At 43.4% G+C, this 20,467-nt stretch overlaps 4 protein-coding genes across 4 annotated transcripts in view; 2 read left to right on the top strand and 2 right to left on the bottom strand.

Annotated features, from left to right (window-relative positions):
* The window catches only part of map3k9 (mitogen-activated protein kinase kinase kinase 9), an 18,607-nt gene extending 13,979 nt beyond the window's left edge, over positions 1 to 4,628 (top strand). Inside the window, exons 10-11 of the mRNA XM_048227859.1 lie at positions 235 to 1,173; positions 1,450 to 4,628. Of these exons, the coding sequence (XP_048083816.1) occupies positions 235 to 1,173; positions 1,450 to 1,850 (1,340 nt within the window). The 3' untranslated portion in view covers positions 1,851 to 4,628. The remainder of the gene's footprint in view (positions 1 to 234; positions 1,174 to 1,449) is intronic.
* A 1,614-nt stretch (positions 4,629 to 6,242) lies between these two features.
* On the bottom strand, positions 6,243 to 12,570 carry LOC125284693 (tetratricopeptide repeat protein 9A). The gene is made up of 3 exons (XM_048228774.1): positions 11,696 to 12,570; positions 11,059 to 11,241; positions 6,243 to 9,654 (listed from the first exon to the last, which is right to left on the bottom strand). The coding sequence occupies exons 1-3, from the start codon at positions 12,138 to 12,140 to the stop codon at positions 9,572 to 9,574; spliced, it is 711 nt and encodes a 236-aa protein (XP_048084731.1). The 5' UTR covers positions 12,141 to 12,570; the 3' UTR covers positions 6,243 to 9,571.
* A 3,002-nt stretch (positions 12,571 to 15,572) lies between these two features.
* Positions 15,573 to 16,823, bottom strand: mrpl9 (mitochondrial ribosomal protein L9). Its single transcript, XM_048228837.1, has one exon. The coding sequence runs from the start codon at positions 16,671 to 16,673 to the stop codon at positions 15,894 to 15,896; it is 780 nt and encodes a 259-aa protein (XP_048084794.1). The 5' UTR covers positions 16,674 to 16,823; the 3' UTR covers positions 15,573 to 15,893.
* Positions 16,802 to 19,915, top strand: med6 (mediator complex subunit 6). The gene is made up of 8 exons (XM_048228839.1): positions 16,802 to 16,908; positions 17,291 to 17,453; positions 17,592 to 17,683; positions 17,831 to 17,913; positions 18,129 to 18,237; positions 18,372 to 18,487; positions 18,901 to 18,928; positions 19,284 to 19,915. The coding sequence occupies exons 1-8, from the start codon at positions 16,887 to 16,889 to the stop codon at positions 19,412 to 19,414; spliced, it is 744 nt and encodes a 247-aa protein (XP_048084796.1). The 5' UTR covers positions 16,802 to 16,886; the 3' UTR covers positions 19,415 to 19,915.
* Positions 19,916 to 20,467: the final 552 nt, after the last annotated feature.

The following is a 20,467-nucleotide window of genomic DNA, read 5'->3' as shown; positions in this document are numbered from 1 at the left end:
TTCTCTTTTCTTTCTTGCTCTGTCTGTATGTGTGTGACCACTTGGTTTGTTTGTATGTTTTGTTTTATATTTGTGTGTGTGTGTGTGTGTGTGAGCGTGCGTGTGTGTGTGGTGTGTGTTTGTGTGTGTGTGTGTGTGTGATGTGATGTGTGTGTGTGTGTGTGTGTGTGTGTGTGTGATGATGTATGTGTGTGTGTGTGTGTGTGTGTGTGTGTGTGTCTCCTCTCCCTGCAGAAAACGAAGACTGCTGCTTCCTGTCAGACTCTCCGGAGGGTTGTGCCTCTCCCGGCCAATCCTACCTCTGCATCCCCTTCCACCGGGACGGCCCCACCCTCGCCGAGGGCAGCTACGTGATAGGACCTGGCGCCGTGTCCAGAGCGGAGGTGGGCGTGTGCAGCCCTGCGCGAGAGGCCGCGGTCAGCTCGGTGGCTAGCGTCTGCTCGGGCTTGTCGGGCCGCCACCACAGCCCCGGTGTGGGCCGGCGCTCGGACCTCATGTTGCTGGGCTGCGGCGCCATCCTGGCGGCGGTGGGTCTCGGCTTCAACCTGCTGGACCTCTGCTCCACGCCCAGTGCCGGCGTCTCGCACACTCCAGGGGAGAGCAGCGGCAGCGGGGGGGCCAAGACTCGCTGGGAGGGTCTGTTCCACCGCGGAGGTGGGGGAGGCAACAGGCGGAGCACCAGCCCCCCGACGCGCAAGCTCTTCAAGCGGGAGAGCCCCCTGCGCGCCGCCCCCCCTCCTCCACCTCCACCTCCACCTCCTCCCCCTGCGGCCATCGCTCCATCCTTTACGCTGCTCTCCCTGTCGTCCGTGTCGGACTGCAACTCCACGCGCTCCCTCCTGCGCTCTGACAGCGAGGAGCTGCTGGTGTATCGGCCGGCCACGCCACCTCCTCCTCCCTGCCCTGCGCCCGTGCCCACGCTGCCACTCCTGCCCCCACCCGCCCTCACCAGCCCCCCGCCACTCAACCCTCTGGTCAACACGCACCTGGAGAGCTTCAAGAAGAACCCGCGCCAGTCGCTGACGCCTACGCACGTGCCCGTCAGCGTGCACGCCACCCGTGGCCTCCACCGCACCCCCTCCGATGGCGCGATCAAGAAGAGGTGCCCCCCATCCTCTTCCTCCAACCACAACAATGGGCACCACCCACCACAGATGAAGGCTGACAACGCAGGTATGTGTCTGGTAGTTCATCAAGAAAATGAAAACGTTTTTCATTAAATCTGCAGAAATCAAATCTGCATTATATCAATTGTACTAAGTGTGAATTCCGTATGGTCCATGCTTAGTCAGAAAAGTGTTTTTATTTGTCTCAGTATGTATTTATAGATTTATTCAACACTAATATTTTATATCATGAAACTTGTATGTTTCTTCTTATCTCTCCCCAAACACACACACACACACACACACACAACACACACACACACACACACACACATACACACAGTGTCCGGAAGCCAGTGGTGTATGAGAGAGGACATCTCAGATTTGCCACGGTTACCTGACCCAAATTTGGTCTTCCCTCCCACTCCTCGTCGCCGTTGCCAACCAGAGCGTCCCAAAACGCTGGACTTCCTAGTAAGGCCTCGCCCATCTCCACGGATCCGCAGCGAGGCGCCGTGGGGCGACTCCCCCAGCCACACTTCCAGCACTGAGACTCCGCCCACTGTGGAGTTTGGAGGCGGCGCCGCCGTTCCTCCAACCCCTTGCTCGCCCTGGGTGAATGACAGCCTGCTGGACCAACGAGACGAGGGCCAGTGCAGGGATGGAACCCTCCCACTCTGTAGGCCCGAATCCTCATTGGCCAGAGACTCTCCCTACCGTGTACGACCAGGCTTCTGGTCATAACTGTTATCATTAGTAAACCTATAAGTACTGTTTAAGAATTCCTATGTATCACAGAGCACGTCTAGACCTTTCTACTCCAGAGAGGAGGAGCAGAGAGAGAGAGAGAGAGACAGTGACAGGAAAGGAGAAAAACCACCACTTGAATGCTACCCTCCACTGAAAGTATTTCTATATGCCTTTGAATTGGTTGGGACTAGCTGAACAGGGAGTAGTAGTTGCTTTGTTTTGGCTCATTACAGGCCACCGTAAGGTTAGTTAGCATAGTAGACTTGTCCTAAGTTCGCCCTGTTATGTAGTCTGCACACTGCACCGTCGGTTCAAATTAGCAGCACCACCTCAGTGAGGTCTGACGTAATGCCTCTGTACAGGTGCCGTATGGAATCTGCTTTTTTTGGTCAACAAAAAACATGTAAATATGAAGACAGTTTATTGAAAGACAGTTGTTTCCAAATACCTTCTGTGCATTCAGTGCATATTGTATGTATTCTTGAGTTTTGTCTTGCATTTGTTGGAATTGTCCTGTCCCCTGAAACAATATATAAGCTAAAGGATAACTTGGAAAACGTCAGAAACAATGAATGATCACACGTCGGAATTTGAATGCACATGAATATTTGGAATCATTTTTGATTGATTGTCCTTGAATATCATTATGATAGGTCTAGAAACATTTTTATTTTGGACAACGTAAGCTACCTATTGCACCTCTAAGGCTGTGTGGGGGACAGAATTATGCAACACAGGTGGACACTCTTACTCAGTTTTCACTTTGTGTGCCTGTGTGACTGATTGATTGATTGGTTGTGTGATTGATTGATTGATTGATTGATTGGTTGGTTGTGTGATTGATTGATTCATTCATTCATTTCTTGTATGATTGAGTCAAGGTAGTTTCAAGTAGACATCACTTGCACTTGTCAATCGAACACACAAAAACATGCACACCCAGTCGCCCAAGGGTAAGATTGCCCACCCTCGCCCTGTAACAAAGTTGCGTGGTAAATCGCAAAGCATGATCTATTTTAGCATTTGGCTGTGTTAATAATGCCAGATCCTGTACCTCATGTCTGGTTAAGTATGAAGTGTTATGTGCTATTTATGCCAAGTCCTGACACAGTGCTGGTATTACGTCACGCCTCAGTGAGCCAAGGCTTGCGTTTCTATCTGCACTGTATGCACAGCTGCACTGCTAGGGATCGTTTCAGTGGTCCCAAAGGCTGTCCCTGATTGGCTGCCAGCACGCAGAGAAAGTGATGTCACTTTTGCTTTACATGTTTACTTCATGATTGTGCATCTTTTTTTTACTCAGACTAGAAAGGAAAAAAGTGCATTTCTTTGTCAGCATCATGAATGTAATGATTTTTTTTACAAACAAGACAAGTTCCGTTTTGTTAAAGCATCTTGATTCTCTGTTTTCTGAAGGCCCAGCTGTGGCCCTGTGCTGAATGTCGTCACACCTTGTTTTGTTCACTTTTTGTCAAATGCACTCCAGTTCACCTCTGTGTGCCCTGTTCCCAATCTATCTAACACACACACACACACACACACAGACACACACACACACACACACACACATACACACACACACACACACACACATGGCAACACATACAGTGATCCTTAACGTAAGGAAACAGATGTGTCTAGCTGACACAGAGATCCAACGTGAGAAGTCCTGGAGCCCCCGGCAGAGTTGGGAGGCTGTCTGAAATGCCGGCTCGTCTGTCAGACACTCCGTCTGACAGAACACACTCCCACCAGGCCCCCCCCGTGAGCGCTCAGCTGCAGCGCAACGGCTGAAACACACACACACACACACACACACACACACACACACACACACACACACCTGCACACTCACACACAGCACACCAGACAACAGGGGGAAAAAAACTCCCAACGACTCTTGAAAAGACGTCCAACACGCTGCTACACAAGGCAGGCTGGAGATGGACCGTTTGGACAAACTGTGTGTGTAAGAATGTGTGTGAGCTCCCAGGACACATGCAGTGTAGCAACAGACAAGTAGGAGACCAAACAGCCCAGGAGGCATCAGACTTTTAGTGTTTGTGAACATATTTATGTATGTATGTATGTATGTATGCATTTATTTATTGAATTCATTATTTATTCTTTCACTATGTTTTTATCAATTTTATTTTTTTATATTTATTTTTATTCTTGCCTTTACTGATTTTTTTTAAAGCCTCAAAGCTGACATAAAGACGTTTACACTTTATTTGCATTGGTAATGGACTGCAGACATAGGTAACATTATTTTGTTTCTCTGTGTGACTAATTGGGAAGAAGGTTTCGTCTGAAAAAATGGACATGCCCCCAGAGACATGCAAGACAAGGACAGAACACAGACACGCCATTCCTTTTGTACAGCGTGATGGATGAACAGGTTTTTTAAGTGATTCCCGGGGAGGACTTTGAAGGATCACGCAAATTGCTTCTCCCTTTCCCGAATGAACGCAAATCTAGATAATGTGAATTCAATCATGTGAACCTTTGAGATCTGGGTGGGTGCGAGCAAGCAAGCCTGATGCCACATTAGAGAGATCGTGCACTGATTGATCAGTGATTTGACTTTGGTTTCATTGATTTGACCTTGTGATGGAGATCTGACCTTGTGATGGGGGTCATGCAGGGGCCAGTGGGGTGAGGCGGAGGACTGTGTTTGTGGGTGGGACTGACATGCTGTATTAGGACTTGTGTTTGCACCGGAGCACATAGACCTGTGTAAAGATCATAGTAAAAAATACATGAAACAAGTCTCTACAACCCTTTTTGTGTGTTAATGTGCAAGCAATGATGTAAAGGTATCTTGAAGGAGCCTAACTGAAAAAGAAGCGTTTTTCGGAGTAACCCCATGTTAATCTGTTCCCCATTCAGAGGCCTCCCTGAAATGGCAACAAAGTTGTTCTTACAGTATATTTGAGCCTTTATTAGGTTCTTAAATCTATATTAGACAATATGATTTAGTATAATAGCATAGATACAGTAGGGTAATTTTGTCATGGAAACAGGCCTGTCCAAATAACAGTTAGTATGTAACGTGAGCCAAAGCTACGGTCATGTGGAGTGCTTCATGTTTTCTTTTTCTCTTAGTTCTTCATTTGTGTCTTTCATCAACAGAGACTCGTCTGAGGCTCAGACAGAAACCAAACTGCGAGGTTTGTTGCGGCACATTGTAACCATGGTAACAAACAGGCCAAGGAGGGTATACTATTTTTATCGAGAGAGTTTCCTGCTCTTTGTTTCAAAAAGTAATAGTGATCCAGCTCAGCATGTTTACACGCCAACACAAACAGTCAGTTAATGTCCTCACAACTGAGCTTATTTAGTATGTTAAACGAGAACAATCAAGAGGATTGTTTTTCTCTGTAACTCCTGCCAGATAAGGAGATTTAAGTCTTCACCTGAGATTTCACATCTGTTCATGTGAGACACATGTTCATTCCTTAGTTCTGGCGTTGATGTGGGCCTGTTCTGGCGTTGATGTGGGCCTGTTCTGGCGTTGATGTGGGCCGATATGGAAAACGGAGGACAACAACAAACCACAGCTGTGGCCCACAGGGTATGAAACTCAAGCCTAATGATGAGATGGCTGTCACACACACTCTCTCTCACGCACACACACACACACAGGGAAACATAACACTCAAACCAGCACAAGCTGTCTGACATACACATGCATAGACACACACACAGACAGAAGCTGACAAACCAACACACACACACACAGCACAGTCGAGGGACATCTTAGGGGAATTTGAGCCTGCTTCCCATGGCTCTTTGTTGTTATGGTACAGCCACGTCACCCATCACTAGTCACAGCTGTGGTTGCCGTGGTAATGCCTCAGCGCAGACCTCAGTATGTTTATGCTGAGTGCATGGTGAGATTCTGTTATTCAGAGACGGGTATAGGGGCTAGGTGGAGGGATCCCAAGCCGACTTATTTAAACGCTCTCTGCTATCTGTTCATTGAGAAACATTCATCCTGCAGTAAAGTCATTGGCACAGAACTGTTGGATTTCTGTTGTGCTTGTGTGTGTGTGTGTGATGGAGGGTGAGTAAGACCATTCCAAGAAAGATAAAAGACACAGATGGGAGACACTGCAATTGTGTGTGTGTATATATGTGTGTGTGGAGGGGAGAGAAAGCGCATAACCCTTTGCTGTAAAACACAATTAATGAGACAAAGAGCATGAAATGTGATCCCCCTACAATCTGCTTCTCTGGAGCTACTGGAGGGAGAGTGATGCTGCATTTCTCTAAGGTGGGGGCTACATGGTCTTAAAGAACAATCCAGAAAATCAGTTCCCCTCCAACCCCAAGCCACAGTGGCCTACACACAAAGTGTGCAAAATGAGACATGACCACAACTTTTTGATAACAATCAGCACACTTTTAATTTATTCAACAGACACATACGTATCACAACAAAAGGACATTTTTGCTTATGGTGCTTTCTTAAGATGACATGCTCGTCAACAATGCCTGGGGGAATTTGGGAAGGGGGTGGGTAGGCATGTGTAACCAAGCTTAGCAAACACACACGACCACTATCGGCTGCATGATCAGACGGCTGAAACATCCGTGCACTTCCAAGAGGAAGGAAGGAAGGAACGAAGATCCTTGGGAGAAAAAGTTGATACGCCTCAAGGCAGGAGCGAGATAGAAAAGAACAAGTCCACACAACGCCTCTGTCTAGGAGATAACAACGCTTGATCGTCATGGCTGATGATGGTGTACTGATGCGTTGTGGCGCTGAGCTCACTCACACAAAGGCCAGTTGAAGCATTCCAAAAATAACGCATCCACTAAACAGGTTCTGTAGCGCATGAAACACTGCAGAACTTGACAACATATTTATTTACAGGGTTTCTACACATTTTCCATTTCAAAATTCCATAATTTTTCCATACTCAAATTTTCAAACTTCTCGGTAGATTTTTCTTACCATATTCTATATATTGTCAATGGAGCGTTCTACTAGCATTGTGAAGAGCTGTATAATAATGTTTATTTTTTTGTTTTGTTAAATATTATTATATTTATATTGTTATAAATTATTTGTTTGCAATAACAGTTTATCAGATAATGCAGTATCCATGTCTTGGTAACTTTTATCAAAAAAGTCTACCAGTGTTTTAGCTGAAAAAAGCAGAGCTACGCAAACAAACCAGTGCACAATGGTATAGGGCACGTGCATAGAACAGGGGTTCTCGATTTGGTTTTGTTACCAGGGTCCCCTTGTGGGAGAGATTTTTTTTCTGAGGACCCCTATTCAATTGTATCTTGATGATGTGGACTGACAGTTAAGCTACACAACAGTAGGAATGGTTCATGATGACCTGAGTGAAGTGATTAGTACTGTAGATGCAATAGTCTGGAAACATAAATATTTCTCCATACCCATGTTTCTTTTTTCCATACTTATCTAGACCTGGAAATTATTCAAATCAAATTCCATACTTTTCCAGGTTTTCCATACTGCGTAGGAACCCTGTATTTACTACACTATGTGCACCATAGGGTTTAATGATGGAGGGTCCCCCATATGCCATCAGCCTTCATAACACACCAACCTCCACCTAGTATTTCCATCTGTTTTTCAGTCTTCTGCTTTCTGCTGAGAGAATAATGCCTTATCCTTCCTTAAACAGGCTGTTAGGGTTTGCGCGAGGTCTGGGGGAATGCTCCAAATAGCCTATGGACTCAAAGGCAGTACTGCTCACAATAAAACACACAACTATTACCAGGAAGGTGGATCTAGTGAATCTGGCCTTCCTTCACCACCAGCGATTTGTGGCAAAGCACTGCGGCAAAGTGTAGTAGTACCATAACGACATGCTTCTGTACGGTAGCGTTATCACAGACTAAAGCCCCCAGTGCTCCCTGCTGCTGCTGCGGCTGCACGTTGAGGGATGTACGTAAATAACACAGTGATTGATTATACTTGAGACTCCCATCACGCTGCCCCTGCACCACCCCTGACGGCTGACTATGGCAAGGGTGTGAGCCGGCACAGGGCCAGCGCAGGCGATGGCAGCTAAAGCCATAAAGCCATAACAAGCTGCTGTCATGTGGAACCGCGGGCTCAGAAGGTGACAAAGAGAAATTGGAGGATGCTGGACAGATGTCCGCACAGAGCCATGCATCCTGTCCACCTTCTGATGACAACATTCATCACCGTCGCTTGGACCCTAGCAGACCCTTGCAGAGGCATGAAGCAAAGCTCATAAGTATAAGTGGCCTTAGAGGATCGGTGATGCAGGGGCAGACCAGGACAGGCTGCCCATAACAGACAGGCGGCATGTTTGAAGGGTAGAAACACATGTGGACCACCACTGGTGGTCACCTGGTTAGACCACCCTAATCCAAAAATATCTGGACATACCAAACTTTTTTTTTTTAAAAAGCATCATAGTGAAACTTCCAAGAGACTGTATGCTCTGACACTTGAGTGTATTTTGTACATACAGCTATATGGCAAATATACATTTCAACTGAATTCCTTTCGAATGAGTGACACGAGTGTAAAGCTTGCTGTTAGGACAAAACAGATAAAACAGTCAAATTCAGTGTACAGCAAAAGCATTAGATTACAACCTAGGCTATTGTAAACACAGAGGGCGTAAGTTCTCCTTCATCACTACAACACTTTGGCTCTACAGATTCAATTAGACATTTTCATAGTTGTGCTCCCTCTCTAGTAAACTCTGTGGACCTTGTGAAGCACAGTGTTATTATTAACACACAACAGTGTTATTATCAACACACAACACCTTTAGTTGTGGAATGTCAGGCATATCCATCCATCCATCTATCCACTCATTCAACGTTTCATTCATGCTCTCACACATTGACAATGTTAGTGCATGTCCTCAAGCCCTCTATGACGAGTAACTACAGTGTTGGCCTTAGCGCACCTTTTGTGCTGGCACGCTTTTTCGACTGGTACCAGTCCGAGTTGCACCATATGAACTGGCAGTGATAACTCACGCTCTTCCAGACTGATGAGCTTAGTCATGCTTTGCACACTCATTGTTGTGACATTAACAGGAGGGGGCAAAGCTGGCATGGCGGCGCTGCTCAACCATAAAAAACAAACAATTAACATATAGGCCATTGATTGATACAACACGGATACAGTAATGCTTGCTCTTTTTGCCTATTATGGGGGCGGTTATGGTCATGTGGGTGTGTATGTGTTATAGGGTAAGAATAGGTGTTGTTCACATATCCAAAACAAACATGACAGCCTGCAGGCGGGAGAGACTGAAGAGAGTGAAGTGGAAATAATAGGAAACATATGCATTTCCTGTTCTGACCGATTGCTGCCCAGTTCACAATTCACTGACCTCCCCTGAAGCCCAGTAGGAGGCAGAGGCAACACCTTTGTTAATTAGCTCGCTAGTTTCGAATCGGCCATTGTTAAGAACCTAGCAATGCTTCCTAAAAATCAGAACGTGAGATCTGCCTGTGTTGGCAGGGCTCGTGCTCTGTTGCAGCTTCGCTCTCTGTTCAGATGGAGATGTATGCAGGAATGCATGCAGGATAGGGCGGTCAGCTGTGAAAGCTAAGGGCAGTGATACATGTGTTTGAGAGGGACAGAACACAGTGTAGGGATGGCAGCATTACAGGTGAGGCCCCTGTCGTTTTTTTGTTGTTGTCGTTGTTGTTGTTGTTTCTGTTGATTTCTTCTTCTTTTACGAGTCCTCCTTCTTTTCTTTCGGGGTACTGCGTCGTATCTTCATCTCCGTCAGCTGGATGTAGCGAATCACGTTGGTGTCTGAATTGCAAAGCCAGGAAGTGATAGTGATTGGGTTACTCAAAGAAATCTAACTCAAAAGAATACTGTACATTGCTAGTGGAAAAATGAAAGGCCTGATCAAAAAAAGTTTTTGGGCCTCCCATCAATATGTGTACAGTGTAAATCTGTAGGTTTCTCATGTTCTGACATCTACACGTAATCACTTTTAGCTCTACTTTGGCCTTAATCAAAGATCCATAGCTTAAAAGAGACAATCTATAAAACAATCTTGAATAGCTGTGTGGTCTGACCCCAAATCAGCACAGGAAACACAACATCTCTGATGCCAACACCTTTGTTTGAACCACTCTCAAATCGCTGACACAGAGGAAACATACAGTGAGCATGCAGTCAATACCCTAATCTTTCTGGGGTTTTTTTTGCCTTTATTGACAGGACAGTCGAGAGTACACAGGAAACAGGTGGGAGAGCGATGGGGAGTGGGGTAGAGAAATGACCTCTGACTGGACTGAGCGTGGGTCCTCATTGGCACTGGTAATGTATGTTATTAGAGACGCCAACACCACTGCACTGGGGCTCCCCCACATACCCAAATCTTATTACGAGGCTTGCCCATAGTTTCCATTTCATTCATCCTGTACGCTATCTTTGTTATGGCAGCATGTGGAGAGAAAATCAAAGTGCACTCTGGGAATGTAATCGGCTCTTTGGATGTCCCTGTATGACCCTATAGTGTTTATGTGCATGCTATTTTATAAAGAATAATACAGGAAAGGTTTGTTAAACTTGCCGTCACAACGCTAGTAGAGTAACAGCAATAGTCCTATATCAATAGCCCTACCTAAGATCTGTGAAAAATAATTATTCATAGGCAACCATTTTGTAAATAATGTGATGCCTTAGGAAAAAATCATACTATGAAATGACCATTTATTAATAAAAGTGAAAGTCTAAGAAACCTACCTCAAGCAAATCAGTGTGAAATCAAAAACGCTAGTTTTACTTGTTTGCTATTTGCTCATTAAACTGTCTCTTTAAAATGTGTTGTTATTTTCTAGAAAAAAATAATGTCTGTGGAGAACCGCGAGATCTGAACTCAACTGTATAGGGTTGTAGAGTGAAGTTATGTAACCACTTGTTTGCACATAAAGGTCATAATGTTTAAATGGAATGTGAATGCTTTTGCAGATAACAGAATTGATTTGGACTTTTGGTGGAAGGCCAATTTTCAGTTGTCCCTGTGTGCTTTTACTCAATCTAAGGCATGGCCAGGCTATGTGTAGTAAAAGCTTTGGGGTATTTGAGGTCCAAGTTCAAGACCCAAGGAATATGAATTTGTTTTTAAAGGAGCCCTGAAGAATGTATCTGAAGGCTGTTTGTGGAAGGTACCAGTCGATTTTCTGAGAACTGCACTGCACTCACCTGAAGGTTCTTGTTTGTGCGATTCCTTCAGGTAATACAGCGCCTTGTTGAAGTCGCCCAGGTGATAGTAGGCAACTCCAGAGCGATAAAGGGCTTTAAAGTTCTCCCCCTCTTTTCGAAGCACCTTCAAACAGTACTCCTTCACCCGCTCATAGTTCACCAACTCCATCTGCAGGAGACAGGCTGACGCAAAGGTACAGAGGAAAACACTGAGAATTCAAAAGGGAATTTCGCAACAACACCATATCACACACCCTAAACCCAGACTTCTCACAGATCAGTAGCCTACTCATCCACCGTTTTTTCCCCTTTCCTTGTTTTGTCATTAATGTTTTAACTCATTTTTGCGCACGTGCGTAAAAATCTGATTCGATTTATCTGCGATGAATCCAACTGGGGACATGAACACCAGCAGCAGCGCTTGTTATGTGTTTTAGTCTGATGTGAGCCAGTGCGTCTGGGAAACGATGATGACGAGCAGAGCGATGATGTAAGCGGGAATGGACAGACACTACTTCAAGCCCCTCATGACTTTGCATGCATTATACATTGACCATACGTTTATGACATTGCTTACGATGCTTATATTTTGCTTATGAGAGCCAATGTAAAGTGAAGTTTAAGGACACATATTTACCCGCTAAACTGTTGTAACACTCAAGTTCCGCGTTTTCCACGGCCCCTTTCTGCTCCTCCGTCAAAGACGCCTTGCTTATCGTGGACAGCACGGAGGAGGGTGACTTAGAGCCAGTGTCAGGATCCCCGAGAACTCGACACAAGCCTTTCATCTCTAGCAAAGCGCGGTGGTACTTCCCGATAGCTTCCCGGTATTTCTTATCTTTGTAGCATTGCGTGGCTTGAGTCTTGAAGTCAAGCGCACGTCTCACCAGATCCGCCGGATCGTTGCGCGGCGGTTGTTTCTCCATGGAGGTTCCATGGTGACGCGAGTGCTGTTGGTAGTAGCGAACGTCCCTGTGAATGGGCTGCCGCTGAGGAACGCTGATATTGCCGCTGCTAAGGACTCCTCCTGCTCCGTTGTCCGCGCGGCAAACCGCATCATACCCACCCTGGTCCAAACTCATGATGTCTTCCCCCCAAAGAAGAAATATTTCAGTGAAAAATAATACGGAGCTAGTTCATACAGTCAAAAAGCAAACGATGAATTCGACTAAATGTAGGATAAACATGTGCCCGCCTCTAATGTTGCAGCTGGGTCTGTGAGCTCGCACCATCTCCGCGCGCCTACATCTCGATTAAGTAAAGTGCTGTAACAACGAAGGTTTCTCTGTCGACGCGTGATTGTGGTAGACGCAATACAGTCATGATTGTCATGGGTAAAATATGTGTGATGCTTTACCGTCTAGAATCAATAAAAGCCCTATTAACGGATGAATCACGCTCCTGAGTAGCTCTCACGACCCTCTCCTTCTACCGTTGACAGTAAATGAATCCTCACGTACAGGACCAGACGTGTCCCGATGCGGCGCTCGAGCTGCGAACCGTCAGCGTGGAATGTAGTGTTAGCAGATGAAGCCAAACAAATGCGTTCAGCACGCTGCGCGCTCTCGCCTCTCAAAATATTGATTTAAAGTAGGCAAATATGGAAAAAAGCATATATCTACCTGGTATCTCAATCAAATTCTAAATAGGAGTAAGACACTTTATTCTAGGCCTAACCTTTATCTTAATCATCATTATAATATATGGGAGTGAGGCAATAGGCTAGATTAAATGGAGCATCTGGGAAGCTTTAAACGCTGTTTCATAGTTCAAAATAGTTTTGTAATAAATTAATAATAAAACAACGCAAACATGTTTTACATTATGCCTACTACAACAAAGTTTTATCACAAAACTGATGAGTTTTGAACATCTCATACAATATTCCAGTTGCTGACCATCCCTTTTCTGATGCAGCAATATGAGAATGAGAATATATGATGTTGATGTCAAATAGGGGAAGAGATGTTGAGGCATTTGGACATGCATGCTTTCCTAGCAATCAGTGTAGGCAACTGAGCAGTAATGCAGCTGTTTGTGGTGATAGGGTGTGTCTAAATTCTCTCTCTCTCTCTCTCTCTCGCTCTCTCTCTCTCTCTCTCTCACACACACACACACACACACACCCACATGATTAGCTGGTAGAAAGTCGTACTTATATAGCTCAAAAAATAGTTACCCATGAGGAAATAAGCAGCATCATAGCCACGATTCACAAATGTTTTAAGCATTACGCTGAAATGAAATATTCAACAAATCATACTTATCAAAGAATCATACAAACCATTTCAGTTGCAGTGATTCACAGGCACCGGCCATTTAACACAGAACTTAGGCTATTATAATTTGTGTGAAAGCAATCTGCTGTGGCATCTGAGTTACACAACCTCATTAAGCTGGCAATTAGATTTTGCTGCTCGTAAAGGAGAACTGTGAAGGAGAGAGTGCACTATTCATCAAATGTTTTCAGTGGCAAGCTAATAACACAAATCTAAAGTAACACTCAGGGCCAGATGTACTAACGTTTTTGCGGCCACCTTAGACGTATTTTATTTGCAACATGCAGGTAAAAACATGGCGAGGTATGTACAAACAGCCAGACTGAGGAAAAAGTGCAGACTGCCTATCGCGGGAGCTGAAAATGGCTATTTGCACTTTTCCGTGTCATGCATTAATAGGAGAGTCAAAGGAAAGTGGCAGTATAGGGCAAACACAGGGGAGGACAAGTGCTAACAGCAATTGATTAGGTATTCCGCCATATGTATGAAAAACCTGTTCTGTTTTGCAGTGAAAAACTTGCACCTGTGTTAAAAGCAGGCGTAATCCAAATCGCAGTTAAATGCGTCAATTAGAGAAAACTTTTAGAGACAGCTGAATCAGTATTCAGAGCAAAGGTATTCTTCATTGCACTATGTCAAAAGCAACCTTAACTTTTGTTTGCGTAATGAAGTGACAGCTTCCCCGCAATATGGCAAAGCTCAGTGTTCGCTTTCTGCGCATAGAAAAACTCGGTATTAGCGCTTTTCTGTACATCCTCAGTATCTCAAATCCAACTTGTGGCGCTAAAAGACACACAGGTGCTTTTATTAACACATTCTCTCTCTCTCTCTCGTGTGTAGAGAGGAGGAAAGAGACTGCAGCTCGAATGCAACTTTTCCCCTGTGGGTGTAAGCCCATGTTGGATAATGACCATGGCCTGTAACCTTTGACTCAAAATAGACGTGGCATGTTTGTGTGTGTGCGTGTGTGTGTGTGCATGTGTGTGTGTGTGCATGTGCATGTGTGTGCGTGTGTGTGAATGGAGAGAATGACTAAGAGTCAAACCAAAAATAAAGCCACCCAAAAAACATTGCAAATACCTGATGTATCCTTGATATGTAATAATTTAATCTGCTTTAATTACATGTATATGGTCTCATCAGAACAACTGAATAATAATGGTTTGTTGAGATGAGAGATTCTCAAGCTTTTTGGGGCTAAAGTACACCAAAGATCAAACTCTTTAACTGTCAATGGTCAAACTTAAAATACCAAGGCTTATTGTTGCTGATTGAATAGTCTCACACAGTGTTATAAATAGGCTAACGGGGGTGTTCATTCTTATGCCCATTTTGTTTCTACAGTGTCCATGAGCTGAGACCACATGCAGCAACATGTTCACATGATGTTGACTGAGCTGCATAATAGAGCTGTAGCCCATTAGGCTGTTTTATGACAACTATTTTATGAGACTGTATAAAAACACATTGGGCTCCTCAAAATTCCATGATCCATCTCACTTTGCGTAACGGCGCGTTGGTTATGATTGGGAACCACTAGTTTAGATTATGCCCAAAAATGTTGTACAGTGTAGTAAATGATATATAGCTTAACATATTCACATACATACCGACATCAATGTCAACAAAAGAAGATGTTGACTTTTTGTTTTGCTGCAAGTCAGATGCTATGAAGAAAGCTTTTGAAACATTTTTTTTTAAATGACCTTGCAAATGCTTTATTAGATCAAGTTCTGGCATGTTGTTTGGCCCTCAAGACCAACTGAACAGGTCAACACATCAACACAAACTCAACTGTGCCTCCTGAAGTGTAGTTAGGCCTACTTGTGTTGTTTTGGTGTACTGTAGATGTGTTTCAACTTTCAAATATGATCAAGAATTAGCAACATAATGTGAAAAAACTAACCATTTTATATGTAGGCCTACGTACTTATGTATTTTTATGTACCATTTTTTTAACACCTATGCAGATATATAACACCAGAAATGTGTCTAGAACACTGAACTGGACTGTCTTGATAAATGCACACAGAACTGTACCAGATTGTGTCCTGTAAAACGCTGTACACTGGACCGTGTCTTGTAATAAGCCGTATAGAACACAATGCAAGTCGATCAGTGCCAGTGAGGTATTCTGATTTTACAGAATTAAGTTATAAACTTTGCCTCTTTGACACTAGATAGATTAGTCTTCTGCAGGAAATAGTGTGTGCTTGACACAAATGACACAGAAAATCATTGACAACATATTTTAATAGCACATAAATCCTCATTAGGCAATGGTTAAGGAAGAAAGACGGTCCCATTGTCGTTTCTGCCATGTATCCTCCCTATAGCATCTTTCAGCTCTACCTATAAAGATGCTGAGTGTGAAACTGATGCATTTCTTGACAAAACAAGCTGTTAGGCCAGATGCATAATGCTCACTCATGAGATCACCCCTGTCAGCATAGAATACATTTATAGGCCCAAAATGAAAGATGTTATGGATCTTCATGTCACCATTTTTTTTTTTTGAGAAACTGTCCATATGACCATTTTCTGGTAATGTTATGCCTATAATTGTGTATTCTGGTCTTCATTAGAAGGTGAAGACCCTTCCGCTTTTGTATCAGGACTCGGTTCTTGTCCTCGTCTCCTCAGCTGTCTGGGTTTATAATCCTCATGAGATTTAACTGATAAAGTAATGCGGACGGTGTCGACCCCATTAATAGTCACTTCGCACCAAGTCTCCCCCACAGTGGTGATTGGCTCATCTGGAAGCGTAAGGGCATGCGTTGGTACTACAACCCCAAGTTCTGTCTGGAAATACCTGCAGACAATCTCCTTGGATATATGGTAGTCCATGGATGTGTTAATAGGGACTTCGAGCTTTGCATTCCTCAAGAACTCCAAAGTCTTTTGTCCAGTGCGAGTCTGAATCCTGTCCTCTGGCTTTCCCTCCCGCAGTTGCCTTTTCTCTTCGGTAAACATTTCCAGGTTTTCTGGTGAGGGGTACACTGCCAGGCCCTGAGGTAAAAGCTTGTTTCGGCCCAACGACTTTGCCACAAACACAGTATCACCCCGGCCTCCAAGCTTAGGCACTGTCTGTGTAAGAAGGAGCTCCATCTTCTCTTTAGAACCATGTTTGGTGTCCTCGACAAGTCGGTATACACGGTGACGTCGTGGATTAAGTCGAGGTGGGCTTCCTTCTTTAGACAGTGGAACTTGCCACCATCTTTCGACAATAACTGTATTTCTGCTGGCTGTTTGAGAAAAATTCTGCACCGTGCATGCCGCTAGTCTACTCCACATGCCTATCATATGACAGGTGTTCCTTTTAACTAGCCCAAACATATTTCACTGCGTAATCTAACCTTCAACACGTTCGGGTCAATGTTTGCTTACATCAAAGGTAGACAAACAGTGCACAAAATAAAATGAATAACGACCCGTTTGATTTCTCATGTGCTGCTAACATGGGGTCACTTACATTAGCTTCCTTGGTTGTCGCCTTTGTAGGAACGTCACCTTTTTACATCATCATTGTGCGCCGCTATCACATCCAAGATGGCGTCGGTGGACTTAAGAGGTAAAAAATAGTAATTTTGTTAGGTTTTTGGACAAACGGCTGTACACAATGTATTTTCATAAAATATAGGTTGTGCGCAAAATGCCATAGAAATCTTCATACATATGTTGCCTTACTTTTGAGGACTGCAGTCAAAATCCAGAGCTGAAGCTTGTTAATTTACTTGCTAACGTTAGCCAACAGATAGTGCTACGTTATTTCCCAAAGGAAATAGCTAAACATCAGTTTGTCCATATCTTCACAGTATGCATACCACTAGATTGATTATATTTTAACACGGTGTGCAAGTAGTTAGCCTATAACTTGAACCTGAATTTGCAAGGAATACGACTATTCGTGATGGGCAATTTTCCTAACACTGTATTATTGTATACATTTTTAGCAGATAACCTCTTGGGAATATCATGGGTTGATAGTGGGTGGGTACCCATTCTCAACCCCGGTAATGTCCTGGACTATTTTTCCGAAAGAAGCAACCCATTCTACGACCGAACTTGCAACAATGAAGTTGTGAAAATGCAGCGGCTCACCCTGGACCACTTAAAGTAAGTCTCTGAACACTATTGCGCAACATGTTTACAGGAGTAATTAATACACCTGGTTGATTTCTCCTCAGTTAATGTATTATGGTATTAGTCCTCTGATAGTTGTCAGATTTTAATTTCTTCTGTTCTGTTTGGTAGTCAGATGGTGGGAGTTGAGTATATCCTACTACACGTACAGGAGCCAATCTTGTACATCATCCGCAAGCAGCAGCGACAGTCGCCAACCCAAGGTAAGCATCACTGACAAATTTCCAATCTCCAGTCATAACACCTCAAAACATCTTCAGCTGCTGCATTAAATGCTACTCAGTAAAAAAAAAATTGTCAGTTGTAAAAGTTGTCAGTCAAAAATGGTGAACATCTGATTATGTCTCTAGTTATCCCCTTGGCGGATTACTACATCATAGCTGGTGTGGTCTACCAAGCACCAGACTTAGGATCAGTCATCAGCTCCAGAGTGGTGAGTGAAGGTGTCTGTGTTTTTTTGTGTGTTTTGTTGCCATTGTCTGCCATTTGGAACCACATTTTTGTTATTGTTTATGACTGTGTATCAACTTGTAAATTCCCAACTCTATGCATCAAATTCTGTGTGAATAGGTAAGATATTTGGAGATGATGTTTTCTTTTTGTCTGATTGTCTGTCCCCATCTTGTCTCCCTCTTCTTGTCTTTGTAGCTATCAGCTGTACACGGCATACAGTCAGCATTTGATGAAGCCATGTCTTACTGTCGCTACCACCCATCAAAGGGCTACTGGTGGAACTTCAAAGACCAGGAGGAGAAAGGTTAGACCACTTTTCCTGGCTTCATCTTTGTGCTCATTATAGATAACTTGTTCTTGCATGCTGGTGTGCTAATCTAAGAAATACTAAATGTTTGACTGCACAAAGTGCATTTACTTGGCCTTCATCATTTACAGAGAAATCCAAACCCAAGTCAAAGAAGAAGGAGGAGCCCAGTTCATTCTTCCAGAGGCAGCGAGTTGATGCTTTACTGCTAGACCTTCGGAACAAATTCCCCCCTACATACTACCAGGTCTGAAGACAGACATATTCATTACATATATTGTATACATGCTTTTATAACATGTATGGAACTATATTTTAGCAGACACTTTATCTAAAGGTTCTTAGCGAGTATTTACATATTGAGAATTTAACCTGTGGAGCACTGGCATAGTTATTGTAACAGTTACTTCTTATATACCTGTTGATACTACGTAGTCTTCATTGTCACTGGATATCATTTGTTCATGGTTGGTGGTGTCTGACTAAGTTTTAGAAGAACCTTCACTCTCTTTGACTGGTGCAGAGCAGCATTTCCTATATGCAGTGTGTGTGTTGGTCATCATCTGATCATTTAGTCATGTATGACCATATGGGAGGTGGATCACTAGCTTTTCATCAAATGTTTGCCTTTCCTCATCTCTTCCTTTCCGTTGTTTGCAGCCCAAACCGGGAGAAAAGCCTGTCCCGGGTAAGATGAGATTCTTTGCCTTGTGTTTATCCTTGTACATCACTGGCCTTACTAGGAGTCACGCTGTGAAGGATGAATAACCCTTTTAGATCATCTGGCTCTATAATGAAAAGGCTAGTATGGGGTTTAGAGAGTAGAACAACTCCATTATTTGTTCTATAATGATTTGTGAATGGGCATTATAAAGTAATTTTTTTTTTAATCAGGGACTCTGTGTTTTGTTTTAGCAACTATGACCTCACAATTGATTTCTGTCTGGCATACCCTTTTTACAAGCCATTTTCTGTCTACATTTATTTTATCTCTCTCTCTATCTATCTCTTTTCCTCTTCTCCCTCCCCTTCTCTTTTCTCAGTGGAGGTAAAGAAAGAATCTGATTTACCTGCTGAAACGGTAAAACAAGAGGAGAGAGAGACGGCCAGCAAGACTCCAGCACCTGCCCCCCCAAGCAAGCCACCCCCTGAGAAACGAGCCAGGTTGCAATGATCACACACACACACACACACACACACACACACACACACACACACACACACACACACACACACACACACACACACACACACACACACTGGACTCTGAGATAATGAGGATGGAGTTCCTAAGGACTGAGTTTGGAAAGGGATTACTGCACCTCAGGAATGCCTGACAGCATTTCAGAATATATATATATATATATATATATATTCAGAAATATTTATAATGTCAAGGCTTTGTTTGTCTACCTTTTATATTATGACATTTTTTGTAAAAACACATGCAGGTATATAGTACAGGGAATAAACTTGGTCATGGTTTTCTTGGTCTAATGGCTCTATACACAATCAATTGGACAATTTAAGGTTCATGAAAATTACATCTTTTTTGTGTCAAGAGTTTCTTCATTCAACTTTGTAAATTAATGAATGGTTTTGTTTGGTTTTGTTTTGTATTTTTTGTCGGTGTTTGACAACCTTTTGATATATGTGAATAAATAGATGAAACAGAGGAAATGTACATGCTTTTTCCCTTTCAAATTCATGCATGAATGGTTTGAGCAAAGTAGACGTGTGACGCCATCTACTGGAAGAAATGTTTGACTATTTTTTTAAAGGACACTGAAGGCCAGATTTTTATCAAAACATTCTTTAGACACTAGTGAAAAGTGGTGAGATTATTTATTTATTTAACATGTGTTTGCATTCTTGACCACTTGGATATATGGTATCTTTTTCCATTAACAAAGTTATTGATATACCTGTTTAGATTGTGGACATTTGAGGGCAATATTGTAAATGCAGTTGAGTGTTTCTTTTACAGTAGCCCCTGTTCTGTGTTGATCACAGCAAACCTGTCTAAACTGTATAGATAGGATATTTTATACTTTACCCACAGTAAATCTACAAACCATGGACAACATTAGGGGTTCAGAGTAAACAGTAGAAAATCCTATCTATACAGTTTAGACAGGTTTGCTATGATCGACACAGAACTGGGGCTAGCCTACTGTATATTTCAGAATGTTGATCTCATATTTGGTAGGTATTCGGTCTATGGACT

Source organism: Alosa alosa, chromosome 19 (assembly GCF_017589495.1).
Source record: "Alosa alosa isolate M-15738 ecotype Scorff River chromosome 19, AALO_Geno_1.1, whole genome shotgun sequence".
Classification (NCBI taxonomy): Eukaryota; Metazoa; Chordata; class Actinopteri; order Clupeiformes; family Clupeidae; genus Alosa; species Alosa alosa.
Note: the sequence above shows the minus strand (reverse complement) of the source record. Positions and strands in the feature narration are given on the sequence as shown.